The 14,537-nt window shown below is 47.6% G+C and overlaps 1 protein-coding gene across 4 annotated transcripts in view; it reads left to right on the forward strand.

Annotated features, from left to right (window-relative positions):
* NECTIN1 (nectin cell adhesion molecule 1) overlaps positions 1 to 13,086 on the forward strand; it is a 183,265-nt gene extending 170,179 nt beyond the window's left edge. Inside the window, exon 11 of one of the 4 annotated variants that reach the window (XR_008311049.1) lies at positions 10,508 to 10,566. Coding sequence is in view for 2 of the 4 variants with exons in the window: in XM_053269578.1 (XP_053125553.1) it covers positions 10,508 to 10,732 (225 nt within the window). In the remaining 2 variants the exon portion in view is untranslated. Of the gene's footprint in view, positions 1 to 10,507 lie in introns of all 4 variants that reach the window. The other 3 variants (XM_053269578.1, XM_053269580.1, XM_053269581.1) reach the window with 3 other exon arrangements.
* The last annotated feature ends 1,451 nt before the right edge of the window (positions 13,087 to 14,537 follow it).

Raw genomic sequence — 14,537 nt, forward strand, 5'->3', positions numbered from 1 at the left:
TGCCATTGCCTGGTGGACTTGGGGTGGATCTAGGGCTTCTTCAAGGAAATAGGTGGGAATAGGAGCAAAAGAAAAGCCCTGCTGGATTGGGCCAAATGTCCATTTTGTCCAGCTTCTGGAAAACCCTTCCAGAAAGCTCATGGGCAGAACATGAAGACAATGGCTTGCCCCATTGTTCCTCTCCCCTAGCAATTTGGTGGTAACTACTTCTACACATGGAGGTTCCATATAGCCACCATGGCCAGGGGTAGTTATTTCATGGGGCAAGGTAATGCAGTCACCTCAGGTGCCAGATTATTGGAGCAGCAAGATAAATGCCCTCCACCATCATCAGCATCAGAGCAGCTCTTTGGAACCAATCTATTTTTATTTTATTTATTTCGTACATGTATATGCCGCCACCCCCAAAAGTCCCTGGGCAGTTATCTAGCCCATGCAATCTAGCCCTTGCAAACTTTGCAAGGAGCACCTCATTCCTTGCAAAGCTTGCAAGACGCACCTCATTTCTTGCAGAGCCCTGCAAGATATTTGAGGAAAGAAGAGGAGGCTGCTGGCAACCTTCCCTCCTCCCTGGACCCCATGCACTTTCACGGTTGGTTTTGAAAGGGGGCAGGCCCCATCAGGGGCATGGGGCAAGGCAACATTTGTGTTTCACCTCAGTCACCACAAGACTTGGAGTCACCCTGATCATGGCTAATCGCCATTGGTTGCAGCCACCCGCTGTGGATGCATCCTTTGAAAGACATCTGTGTCCATGGTCATCACTATGGAAGGAAGTGGTGGAACTATGGGAGACTTCCTTTTGTCTGTCCTGAGTGAAGGCCGTCTCCTGAGGGCCCGAACCAGGCAAGACTAAGCCCAGCATCCTCTGATCCAAAGTGCATACTTTGCACCACTGATCTTGCTGTTGAAGCTCAATGTGCCTCTCCGTTTCACAGCAGGTTGGTGGTCTCCTTGCATATGATCTGTAGGACTGAGCCAAAGTGGTCCCCTCATTTTGCCCCTGATTCGTGGGATTTTGCAGTGGTGGGGCAATTTCTCCAGGGTGAGAGGGCAAAACCTACCTGGTAGCACTGCCCCTTCTCCCATAAGCTGCTAGTCTGCTGTTTTCCCCATGCTACAGGGTAACATGGTCTCCTTCCAGGGGCATTCTAAGAAATAAAAGTAAGGGGTGGTCTCCAAGAGAATAGTTGTCCCATGGAGCATAGTTCAGCGGGGAATCTGGAACACTGAAAGAGGCAGAGGTAGGGGGACTAAGTTTCACCATGAGCCTCAGTTGTCTAATCAAGAGTTGCTGGGCTACAAGCCATGGAATGAGCCTTGGCCGTAGGCACATCAGAAGTAGCTGTATACAGAGTCAGTTGATTGGTCAGAGGACCATACAAAGCTGCCTTCTACCAAGTCAGAACATTGGTCCATCTAGCTTCGTATTGCCTAAAGTGACTGGCAGCAACTCCCCAACTTTTCAGGCAGGAGCCTTTCTCAGCCCTATCTGGAGATGCTGCCAGGGATTGGATGTGGGTCCTTCTTCATGCAAAGCAGATGCTCTACCACTGAGCTACGACCTGTCTGGCCTTTAAGAGGCCAGATCTACGATGGCTGTGGAGGTGCATTTTTGCAGTGCTTTACCAGAGCAATAGATGAAATGGGGACAGGCTAAGGAGATAGAAGAGCCTAATCTGCTCAGTTCAGTCCCTTGGTGTGGTGGCACTGTGCACGCTGCGCAGGTGCACACAGGTGCCTTGATGCTGATATATGTAGCTGTACGGGCAAAGGGCTTGGATAATGCTCTTGCACAGCTCCCACTCCTTTGGATGAGGCTTTCACCAGATCTCCTGCTAGATCATGCCCCATTTTGATTAGTAGTGGAGAGGCATTTCATTTGCTCAACCATTTGGAACATAGGAACTTGCCTTCTGCCAAGCCAGACCATAGGTCCATCTAGCTCAAGATTGTCTACACAGACTGGCAGCGGCTTCCCCAAGGTTTCAGGCAGGAATCTCTCTCAGCCCTGTCTTGGAGATGCTGCCAGGGAGGGAACTGGGAACCTTCTGCTCTTCCCAGAGTGGCTTCATCCCCTGAGGGGAATATCTTGCAGTGCTCACACATCAAGTCTCCCATTCATATGCAACCAGGGCGGACCTTGCTTAGCTAAGGGGACAAGTCATGCTTGCTACCACCAGACCACCACAAGACCATCCCTGGAAATAGCCGTAACTAACTAGTTCCCAGCGAATCTCTCTCCACTTGCATATTTACGATCACAAACAGCAGCGAACAGTCTGGAAATTGGCTCCACACTTCCCTGGTCCCTTCCCCCCTCTTGGCTTCCCACCCCCTGAGCTGGGAATTTGCCCCTTGTGGAACAGATGAGACAAGCTTCCCCCTAATCCATCTTGGGAGGTCCCCTTTTTTAATATCATTCCAGTGGTGGATTATTTTTATTTTCAGTGAAAGGACAGTAATCTTGCAAATCCACATTTGGGAAACCTCCCAGTTCCTCTGAAGTAAGAAATAAAGCCAGTCACAAGGCACTTTGCAAATGTAATCTTGTTGTGATGAAATTTCCCAGCCAAGTTGCACGCTGTATGGCAGAGACTGGAGAAAATATTCTTCCCTCAGGGCTGCTTTGGCGGGTTGCTTCTTTCAGGGCTGCTTGTCCCTCTTTGCCTTCCAGAGTGTCCCATCCTTGTGGGTCATGGAAGCTCCAGACACCATGAGAAAGAATGATTGATTGAGAACATTTAATATCCTGCCCTTCCATTTGATCAGGACTGTCAGACAGCTTAGAAAGATAAAACAACAATCGTACCAGATACAGCTAAAAACAGCAGCAGATTTTTTTTAAAAGGAGAGAACATAAGAACAGCCCTGCTGGATCAGGCCCAAGGCCGATCTAGTCCAGCATCCTGTTTCCTACAGTGGCCCACCAGATATATTGGGATGCCCATGGGTAGGAGATGAAAGCATGCCCCCTCTCCTGCTGTTGCTCCCTTGCGACTGGTATTCAGAGGAATCCTACCTCTGAGCCCTGGAGGAAGCCGATAGCCATCAGGACTAGTATCCATTGATAAACCTGTCCTCCCTGAATTTGTCTAAGCCCCACTTAAAGCCATCCAAGTTGGTGGCCATCACCACACTCTGTGGCAGAGATGATCAGTTCCATAGATTAATTATGTGCTTTGTGCAAAAGGGCTTCCTTTTGTTGATCCTAAATTCCCTGGCCATCAGTTTCATGGGATGATCCCTGGTTCTACTGTTGGGATAGAAGGAGAAAAATATATATATATCTCCACTCTTTCCATATCATACATAATGTTATTGGCCTCTATCATGTCTCTCTTTTATCACCTTTTTTCTAAACTAAAAAGCCCAGATGTTGTAGCCTTACCCCGTAAGGAAGGTTCTTTAGGCCACTGATCATCTTGGTTGCCCTCTTCTGCACCTTCTCCAGAAGAGTAAGGCTAAACTGAAATGCACATGCACACACACACACACACACACACACACACACACACACATCATTTGTGCCACTATTCTCAGGTGAAGTTGGGAGTCATTTCAGGAACTTCCCAGAAGGTGAAAGCTGGGAAACTGACTGGCCCCAGCATTATTCCTCCCAGTAGCTGCTAGGTTTTTAAACCCAGAAATCCTTCACCATGATACTAGGTCAACATCTAGTGCAGGGGTGGTGCAATGTCTAGTGCAGCTATCTGCAGGCTGCAAAAGAAGTCCCCCCTACAGAATGTCAGCATGCTGCATAGCAATTCAAGGGATAGGAAGAGCAGTGAACCACACTGGGGTGGGGGTGGGGGTGGCAAACCTAGCATTTCCAAACCCATCAGATGACAACCTTTTCAACCAGAATCCCGCACACTGTTAGAAATGTCTGCATCTTTTGACATTCCATTTAAAATAATAATCGAAAGGAGATAATTGAGCCCTATATGGGAATCGCTTTGGAGATAAAGGGCGGGAGGGGAGGAGAAATGGGGATGAAAAGAGATGCGAGTGCCAGTTAGATTTAATTAGCTCATTACCCTTAATTTAATTTCAAACTTTGTTAAAGGTAAATGAGGCTCGGGGAGATTCATGGCAGGACTGGCGAGAGCTGTGGAGAGGGCACCGACTGACAGATACCTTAATAAACACAGGAGGTCCTTTCCTTCCCTCTTTCACTTGGAAATGAGCTTGGGGGGCCCTGCAGGGTCCGGGTTGGCTCTGGAAACTGGAATAATGGAGGGAGACAAGGAATAAGGCCAGTGGAAAGGGCAGGAGCTGCACCCTAGTTGTCCAGTCAGGAGTGGCCAGATTGCAACCTGGACCATGCGCCTAGACCTTTGAGAAGCTGGCTTCATGCCTGGGGAAGGGCATTTTGCAGTTCCCTCGCCCATGCCTGCTGACAGCTGAGGAGGCAGACGATGCCATTTTGCCCACTTCAAGTCCTTGGTGTGGAGGCATCTAGCAGTCTGCACCAATGCAAGCCGTTCCCATGTTGTGCTGCTCAAACAGCAGGAATGGAGTGACACATACACCCCCAGTCCTCCCTCTCAGTCAGCCCTGCTCGCCTTCCAACAGTGGTACTTCAGGGGAAGTACTATATACATTTTCTCAGAGGCTGGGGAAGGTCAGTGGGTGGGACCTTTGAAGGGTCAGCATGAGACCCAGCATGGTGTGGTGGTTACCTTGTTGGACTAGGAATGGGAAGACTCTGGCTCAAATCCCCACTGAGTCCCCCCCAAAAAAAACCTAATGGATGACTTTAGACACACACACCCCTCTTGCTCTCACTCTCTCATACTGAGGCAGCTGTTATTTATGATGTCCTACCTCAGAAAAAACCAGGGTAAGAAAACTGGACTCCTGCATTGCTTTCTACATAGGCTTGCTGCCTCTGCTCCTGAGGTCCTGGGTTGAGGAGGAAGTGGAGCTGGAATAGTGGTCCAGACAGGGGTGTTGAATCCATCAGTATCTTAGCCTCTTCAGGTGGGATGTCATCTGTGGAGAGCAACCTCCAGCTGCCTATCATGGGGCTGTTGACTCCCTGTGGTACCAGTCTGAGGGCTGCAGCACTGTCCTGATTCTTGGCCTTATCAAGTTCTGGGAAGTTACCCTTGCTAGGGAGAGGCTCACACAGCAAAACCTGTGGGCCTTTCCTCCGTCATACACATAAGGTAAGAAGCACATTCTGCACGGAGCCCAAACAGGCATAAATCTGATTCATGACATCTGCATTACAACAGAAGAAAACCATCTGACTTGGATATTTTGAGCCGGTCTGGCAAAGGATGGGTTGACCCTTTTTTGCAATAAGCATCCTTACCTATCATAGGAACATAGGAAGCTCCCATATACTGAGTCAGACCATAGGTCCATCTAGCTCAGTATTGTCTTCACAGACTGGCAGCGGCTTCTCCAGGGTTGCAGGCAGGAGTCTCTCTCGACCCTATCTTGGAGATGCTGCCAGGGAGGGAACTGGGAACCATCTGATGCTCTTCCCAGAGTGGCTCCATCCCCCTAAGAGGAATATCTTATAGTGCACACACTTCTAGTCTCCCTTTCATATGCAACCAGGGCAGACCCTGCTTAGCTAAGGGGACAAGTCATGCTTGCTACCACAAGGCCAGCTCTTCTCATGATACCCTAGTACATCAGACGGAATTCACATAGGAAGCTGCCTTATACTGAGTCAGACCATTGAGCCATCTAACTCAGCATTGTCTATACTGACTGGCAGCAGCTCTCCAAGGTTTCAGGCAGGAGTCTCCCCCAGACCTACCTGGAGATGCTGCTGGGGAGTGAAGTGAAGCTGGGCCCTTCTGCATGCAAACGCTCTTCCACTGAGCTATGGCCCCATCCCTTCAGGGAAATATCATACCGTGTTTACGTGTAGTCACCCATCCAAATGCAAACCCAGGTGAACTCTGCTTAGCAAAGAGGGCATTTCTTTCTCACAGCCACAAGACCAGCACTCCCCCTGATGCCATTATTATTATTATTATTATTATTATTATTATTATTATTATTATTATATACCATAATACTCAACTCCAATAATAATACCATAATACTCAACACCATAGGGGCCACAGAAATCACCATCAGCCAGTTACAAAAATCAACTTTACTGGAAACAGCCTATATTCTGTAACGATATCTATAATAATAACAACATAAAATTCAGCCATCCCAGGTCCTTGGGAAGGACTCGATGTCTGGATAAAACAAACCAATCACTAATAATAATATAGTCATAGGTGCATAGAAAGTTGATGTCTATGGATCAAACTACTGGTTCTTCTAGCTTAGTAATGTCTTCACTGACTGGCAGCAGATCCACAGGACTTCAGACATGGAGGTCTTTCCTAGCCGTACCTGGAGATGCCAGAGATTGAACCTGGGACCTTCTGCATGCAAAGCAGATGCTCTACCATTGAGCTCTGGCCCCATCCCGGACACAGAAATGCAGGAGTCTCCTGAGAAGTGTTGCTGGGTGTATCAAAATCCATTTTTGCTTCCTTGGATGTTTCACTTTAGCAGGAACCTCCAAACTCATCTTCAAAATGCTCTTTGGGTGAAACTTGATGGAAACTCTGTGGGTCTTATCTGCTCCTCCAGCCTCTTCAATGAGGAGCAGTCCCTGCCTCTTACATCTCTCTCTCCCCCATCTGTTCCTACTACCTGGAGACAAGTAGGAGGCAATGGGGAAATGATTAACAGACTTACATGGGCTATAAATCCAGTGGGTTTTCCATGTGAGCTGTGGCAGGAGACCGAAACCCCTGAAATGTAAGCATTTGCAGGCATGTTCCTTAGTGCTTTTTGGGCACTCGCTCCTCAAGTTCCGGCATCCTCCCCTGCCTCGCGACAAAGTGGAAACCAACTTTACCAATAGCATGTAGAGAATGTTGCTCCCCTCTCCTATCCTCCACCTCTTGTTATCTTGTCCCAGTTTGTGTTGGCTTGATTTGCCTGAGTTGTGGAGAGCAAAATAGGAAAGGGGTGGAGTGGGGGGGTAAGCATGAAATTGTGCATGCGTCAATGTACCTGTCCTGTTGAAACAGATGTGCTGCATCACCTGCCGTTCGCGCTAGATAGTGGCTCCTCTTCCGTCCCCAGTTGGCATTGAGTATGTCTCATTTTGCAGTCAACCTTTGCGGAGTCTAGAGGGGACCCATGGAAAAGTCTGCTGAATTAAACATTTCTATCACAGCCCAGTCTTCAAAGCACTTGATAGGTCTGGGGAGCAATTTCTGAGGACGGATAACACTGGGGTTGATACAAATGAGAGGTTATAAAATTATCCACTGTTTTCTTTCCCGACACTTGAAGCATGCCCTCATTTGGAAAGGTGTGAGCTCAACACCACTCACCTGCTATTGAAAGATAGGAAGACAGCTGGAGACGAGGATGCTGTCATGGGAGAACTTCGCCTCCGAAAGCTGTGTTTTTAGAGTGGGGCGTTAAGGATGCCTTTTGGTCTTCTGGGTCCATGTTGTCAGAAAACAGAACTCTGTGGTTGTTTAAGCATCAACAACACTAGGGGTGTGGGGGGACATTTTGTTAGCATTACTTGTCTCCCTAACCACAACCTTGTTGAAACTGTTCTCTTCAATCTGGGTAGAGATGTCATAAAAGTGGTGTCAGGAGGCTGCCTTCATTTTGCCCCATTAAATGAATCCATCCAGCAACTCTTAAATGGCAGTAGATCTTGAGCCCAGTTCTCTGGATCTCCCCAGGTCTGTTGTCTGCTAGTGCTCATCTGGATCTACTGGGGACAAACCTAAAGCCTCCTCATACAACATCTGTGCTCTGCTACCATGGCATAAGAACCACTTATAAGAACAGCCCTGCTGGATCAGCCCAAGGCCCATCTAGCCCAGCATCCTGTTTCACACAGTGGCCTAACAGATGCCTCTAAGATGCCCACAGGCAAGAGCTGAGGACATGCCCTCTCTCCTGCTGTTGCTCCCCTGCAACTGGTTTTTGGAGGCATCTTGCCTCTGAGGCTGGAGGTGGCCTATAGCCACCAGACTAGTAGCCATTGATAGAGCTGCAGTACTCAGTAAGGCCCAGGGGCCAGTGGCAACCTCCATCAAGTACAACCCCCTGACTAATTGCTTATTCAGCCTGTGTGATGCTTCACCTGAACTGAAATACAGTCTTCCTTCACCAGTGCTGGTTTTCCCATTCATGGTTTTGATTATCCATGACTGGGGAAAATTATGACTGGTCTTGCCAACTGCAATCCAAGTGTCTGCGGTTTGGCGAGATTTTGGAGTGACTGGGGAGGGGGTAGTTCCACAATTGGGGGGGGGGGGTGTGCAGGTTCATCTTTCTGACCTTGCCAACTCCTTGTGATTTAAAGTGATTTTGAGTGGGTTGGGGTGGAGGGTTCAAATGTGCCTTCAAGTGATTTGGTGGGGGTTCAAAATTTTCCAGAGGTTCAATTTGTTCACTCCTCTTGCTTATTCTTGGTGATTTGAAGGGATTCCAGGTGATTTGGGCCAATCTATTTGTATTTTCTCTTTGATTTTTCGGTCTTTTTGTGACCGCTGTTCCCCTAACCTCCTGATTCCCATTGATTTCAATTGCCCACCAACCACAAATGTGCCAACGGTGAGGTTTTGCCAGAACTGAACCTTCTTTGTTGGCAAAGGATTACTGTACTCTGCACAGTCCCCCTGGCACCATGTGGAGACGACTCTTCCCACTGTTCAGTGCTGCCCTTTGCCCATTCCTGGGGGCGGGGACTCTTTTAAGGGAAACACAGCTCTCCTGAGCCCTGAACTGCCTTGGAAGGCACACACAGGCTGCTGGGAAGTGCAGTCCTCCCTGGTGCTTTCCTCCTTGAGCTCAAGAGAGGGCTCCATCTCTCTTGAAGGGCCCTCCCAGCACTGAGAGAAGGTGCAGTGCTGTGTAGAAGTCAGCACAGTGGGAAAAGGCTCTCACACTGAAGGCCTTTCGAAACAGTGGCCTCCACTTGAAAAACAGTGAAGATCACTGCTCTAGTGCGAAACTGGAAATACTTTTTATAATCAATTTTTTTAAAAAAAAATAAATAAATCTCTGAGCACATTTGGAGCACCTGCATTCCCCCTCCCCCTGCCCCCCACACTCCAAGCAGGACCTAAAATGCACATCAGATTTCAGGATGTGTGAGACAGCAACCCTGTCCCCAAGCAACTCTGTTCATCTTTTTTGCAATGTTTAAACTTTCCTCCCCCCCCCCACCACCACCAAAAAAAAAAATCTGAATGATCTTTGCTCTGCGCAAGCATTCTCCCAGTTTACCATGGATTTCAGTTTAGTCCAACCTTCATTTGCACCTCTAAAGAATGCAGCTCTTTGCTGCGGGCTCTAGTTGTGTTCATGGATCCCACCTTGTAAGAGATATGACTGAGAAAATTAACAACTGGCTGGTAAGAGCAAACTAAGCAACCTTTGCCTCAGGGCAAAGATTAGAGGAAGAGACGAAGAATAAGTCAGCAACCGCTGGCTGAGAGCACTGCTCCTCTGCACACTCCCAAGAAATGGCCATGCGTCAGCAAAAACCTAGCGGAGAGGAGTAAGTGATGGTGTCCTAGCTGCAGTCTGGGTAGGTCGACACAGGACGTGCTTTTCCTCCACCCTCAATACAGTGCCCAGTACGTGCTGTGGGTTGCCTGCTGCCATTGGCCCCGGTCGCGGCTAGCACACAGTCACTCTGCCCTCCTCCTGCCTCGATGTTTGCCGACACATGGCCAGTTTACCAGAGCCTGGCTCGGCATTCCTCTTACCCAGCTACAGGTCATGAGAAGAAGCCCAATGTCTACTCAACAGGGAGCCCATCCACTTTCTCCCACTAATGTACTCGTATGGTACACATGTTTCCAAGCAACTGTTTGCCACACCCATGTCTAACGTTTGGGTTTATTCATTTATTTTATATTACTTACTTACTTACTTATATTTATAAATATTCTTAGCTGTACATCTTGGGGGGGGGGGATTGGTTTGCATGGTCACTCTATGGGAGCACAGGCACCATGGGAGTCTCTAGATTCCTGTGGCGCCAACATGAGATTGATTGTCCAGCCCCACCTTTTAAGACAGCGATTCTCAAACTTGGGTCCTCAGATGCTGTTGGCTGGGGATGATGGGAATTGTAGTTCCAATGACTTGTGGGGATCCAAGTTTGAGAATTTCTGCCTGAAGAACATAAGAGGAGTCATCATGGAGCAGACCAAAATTACATCTAGTCCAATATCATATTTCCAAGATGACCAGGCAGATATTTCTCCAAGCCAACAAGGAGGGCACAAAGACCTCCCCGCTGCTGTTGCTCCCCCACAGCAACTCATATCCAAAGGTACTCTGCCTCTGAAATTGGAGGTTCTATGTACACTTCTCAACTAATAGCCATTGATAAACCTCGATCCTTTTTTAAACATTTGGTTACTATCCATTGTTCTCTCTCTCTCCCTCTCTCCTTCTCTCTCTCTCTCCCCGTTCCTCCATTCCACAGAACTTTGGAAAGTGTCACTCAGAGATACCGGATGCGGGTGATTACCTAACCTGCCGTTACACACGTGAAGACCAGTATCTGGCGAAAATACCTTCTGTCTATAGTCCCTTGTCATACCTTCCAGAAGATGCATATAATTCATCCCACCATGCCGGTGCCTCCTTCTGCTGCCCACCTCCAGGTTCCAGGGCACCTTACATCTGCCCCAAGGAACAGTATGTCTAAAGGGACTGCACAGCATCAAGCTAAGGAGACCGTTCTTCACATGCTCGCAACTTTCACACATCAACCAAGGCCTTTCCCCCGCTCCCACCCAGTCATTGGGAGAGGTGTGTGTGTGTGTGTGTGTGTGTGTGTGTGTGTGTGTGTGTGTGTGAGAGAGAGAGAGAGAGAGAGAGAGAGAGAGAGAGAGAGAGAGAGAGAGAGAGAGAGAGAGAGAGAGAGAGAGATTTTTCCCTTGTTCCTCTTTTTTACTTTTTTGCTGAAAGGTTTTGATGCATTTGTACCTTCCATTGTTAGATTAAGTTTCCGCCTTGTTTGTTAACATCTTTCTTTGGACCCACATGGCAAAACCATCCATAACTCCCAGCCATGCTTGGTCCCTTCCCCGCCACATCATCATCTCCAATTTTGACCCCTCAGGCCTTCCATATTTGTGCATCTCTTTATTTGAAGCACCTCCCTCTGCTGGATGGAATGTGTCAGACTTACTCACCATCAGTTGGTGATGGTGATGTCCATCATCAGTTTCCCTCACACAATTTGCACCCTGATTCAAATTCAAGGCATCCCCACCACATGTGATACCCTACCTGAAGCTTTGTACTCCATTCTTCCTTCCAATGCAACATATTGTGCTCTTTGAAGAATCTCTCAACTAAGGACCCCTGAGTTTGCACTCATCACCTCCACTGGTAGGAAATGTGGGTCTTGTTCGGAGACATGCAACAAGGTACAGTGTGGAAGAGCTCTGTTTGATATGAAGTTTGTCACAAAGGAAATTCCAGTGAATATCTAAGCTAAAGAAACAGCTCGAGTACTCCACTTTAACTCTCTGGTTTATTTCATTTCAGTCCAGAGGGCTTGGAAGGAGAATGTGGGACAGCAGCCAAGATAGATTCAAAGAAAACCATTCCTCGAACCTGAGACCAAAAGAAAAAGCTTTGAATTAGGAAGAAAAGTATGCATATAGATATATAGGTTAACTTTCTTTTCAAGACAAAAGTCAATCACTCTTCAATTTTTCTATGCACATTTTGATTGGAATTCACAAATAAACTCAGGCAGGTAGAGAACAGTCATTTCAGGTCACCTCCTTGCTCTTAATGAAGGATGAAAGCCAATGCAAGATCAGGCCTTTTAAGATTTGGTAGACTTATTTTCCTCCTCTTCTTTTTCATATTTTAAAAACAGTTGACCTTAGTTTTGGACTGTATATGTCTATATATACATACGAAGTGTGGGTGGGTGTGAGACTGTGTGTATGTTCCTGCAATCTCCATGTGTTTTAGATAAAGGAATTCATCTTCGCCTCACCTCCTTGTTCATGTGCAATAAGATTTTATGAAGTCAGAAAAAAGCGAGGAGGATGAAGAAGGGAGGAAAGGTCTTGGCAAACAGTGGGTCACAAGGGAGAAGAAAAACTATGTCTAATTTGGAATGGTCCTGGAGAAACAAAGAATTCACACATCTTTGCAAGAGGATGTGTCTGTAGATGGGGTAATTTTCCCTTCCTGCTTAGGGGGTGAACTTTGCATGTCTGGATGCCAAGGACCCACAAGGACATCAGGGCAAAGGGCACTCCTCTCTACCCCACCATCTCCCCTCAAAAGCCATTGTTTGGGGCTTCTGCCCTCATAGTATTGAGTGTCTCACAGTCCTGAGAAGATTTGCCAGAAGCTGTCACAACCCAACTGAGCCACTGTTTATTTTTTTACATTTGTTTGGAGAAGGCTAATATTGCTCAATGCACTTTGGATCCCCGTGTATTTTCCATGCACTTTGGATCTCTGCTTTGGATTCCACCTCCCCCTAAGTTTCCCTTCCCCATCCTAAGGTTTAGCTTTACCTTCTCAGCATTTACACACAAGCTAAACTGTGTTCACACTACCTCAGCCATTTCCTGCAAAGCTTAACAAAAAAAGAGAGTGAGAGAGAAGCCGCCACCGATGACGATGGCAGCAAGAACAAGATGGCAGCCCTTCCTCTCGATGCATTGCCACTGCCTCCTTCAGGCTCAGAGCACGGATGCCTGAAGCTGCGATGTCATTCCCTGTCTGGTGCAGGAAGTGAGCAGATCATTGGAGGAAATGTTAATATCAGGACACATGGTGCTATTGGCTGCCCCTTGACCCCCAGACTTGGCTGCCTCTCTAGAGAAAACGCAAGGGAGCAACTGCACTTCCTCACCCAAAGTTGGCAGTAACCATTTTTGTTGTGAATGTGACCTCGACAAGCCATGATGTGGAATGTTCCTTGTGGTGGGGTTTTTTTGTGTGTGGAAATACATTAGCACTTTAAAAGATGTGGCCCCAAATTGAATCCTGGCTGAATTAAACCATTCCAATATCTTCTTTGGCCATTTGTGTCCTGTCTCATCTCCTTCCTTGTCCCAGGGAGTAAACCACTCTGCTTCCTGCCGCAAAGACACTCACCACACACCATGTGCCAGTTCTGACAAACCCAGCTCTTCTTTCCTCTACATGTGCCACAGAGAATTGTGTCTATTCAGAGGGTAGAGGCATGTACCTCTGTGTCCCTAAGCTTTAGACTTCCTTACATTCGGAATGAGTAAGATGGCACTTAGTGCTTCAAAACTGCCCAGCGGGCCTCTTGTATATTTCTGCTGAAATATTTAGTTCAGGACATCCTGCCACTAACAGAATGCTAGGCACATGGGGCACTTTCCCCAGTGCCTGTGGCTGGTCTTATTTCTGACAAGTGTCACCTTGAAGGAACCTCACTGTGGAATTTAGCTAGGCACTGAAGGATGGCTCACTTCAGAGAGAGCTTAAAAGCCCAACTCTGAGGTAAAGTATTCATGCAGTCCAGCTGATCAAAAAGTCCACCCAGTGTCTCCATTAGGGTTAGATTCAACAAAGAGAATCTATTTTGATTAAACAGTGGATCTGTTTGGATCAATGACAGGCCCAAATCAAAATGGCCCCCATTATAGAGTCAAGCTCCCAACCCTATCCACAGGGCTGAGTTTTGGTAGACTGTCGTGCATCCTCTTAGCCAAGGAACTCTAAGATGAGAACACCCTGCACCCATCTTCCCTAACTGGAAGCAAGGACCAGCCCTGCTTCTGCCTGCAGGGTTGGGTTTCTGAAGCAGTCCTGAATATGCCTGCCGTGTGTTGTATGTGGGCTCAGTAAGCCGAGTGATGCCTTGGTTCAGCACTCAGATACTCTGAAGCACATGAGCATGGAGGAACAGGGGAACTATGGAACTGGCTGGCTGTGTGGTGTTTTGAGTTGGCAGAGGTCAACGCCAAGGCCCACCCCACTCCCGTGCAAAGTCTCTGTTTTCCAGAGTTGTCCAGTATTCATCTCATTGGCTATTCTGACCCCCAGTTCATGCCAAGGGGTCACAGTACTACTGAAGGGCTACTTCAGTGACATCTTAAAGTAATGCTGAGCATGCTCATAGTTGGATGAGCCTTGAAAAGTTCAGAGACAGGAAACATAGGTTGGAATAGCAACCTAGAGGGGAAACAGCCAAGGGATTGTGACTTGGTGTGAACATTGTGGAGTGTAGGGTGGTGGGTGGCAGAAGAGGTTTCCAAGCTGCTGAGAGGCAGACGAATCCATTGTGTTCCTCTTGTGTCCTACCTCATGTGAGACTAGAAGCCAGTTCCCCTGCCCAACTGGATACAGAATGCCTCCACTGCCATTGGTGATGGTGAAGGTAGAGCTGATATAATGGATAGGACTGGCCACAACACTTCAATAAAAAGTGATGTAAAATCTACCATTGTCTGACTGGTCTCTTAGCTATGAAACAAGGGACCGTAGGGCTGGCTCCCATG

This window comes from Hemicordylus capensis, chromosome 8, assembly GCF_027244095.1.
Source record: "Hemicordylus capensis ecotype Gifberg chromosome 8, rHemCap1.1.pri, whole genome shotgun sequence".
Lineage (NCBI taxonomy): Eukaryota > Metazoa > Chordata > Lepidosauria > Squamata > Cordylidae > Hemicordylus > Hemicordylus capensis.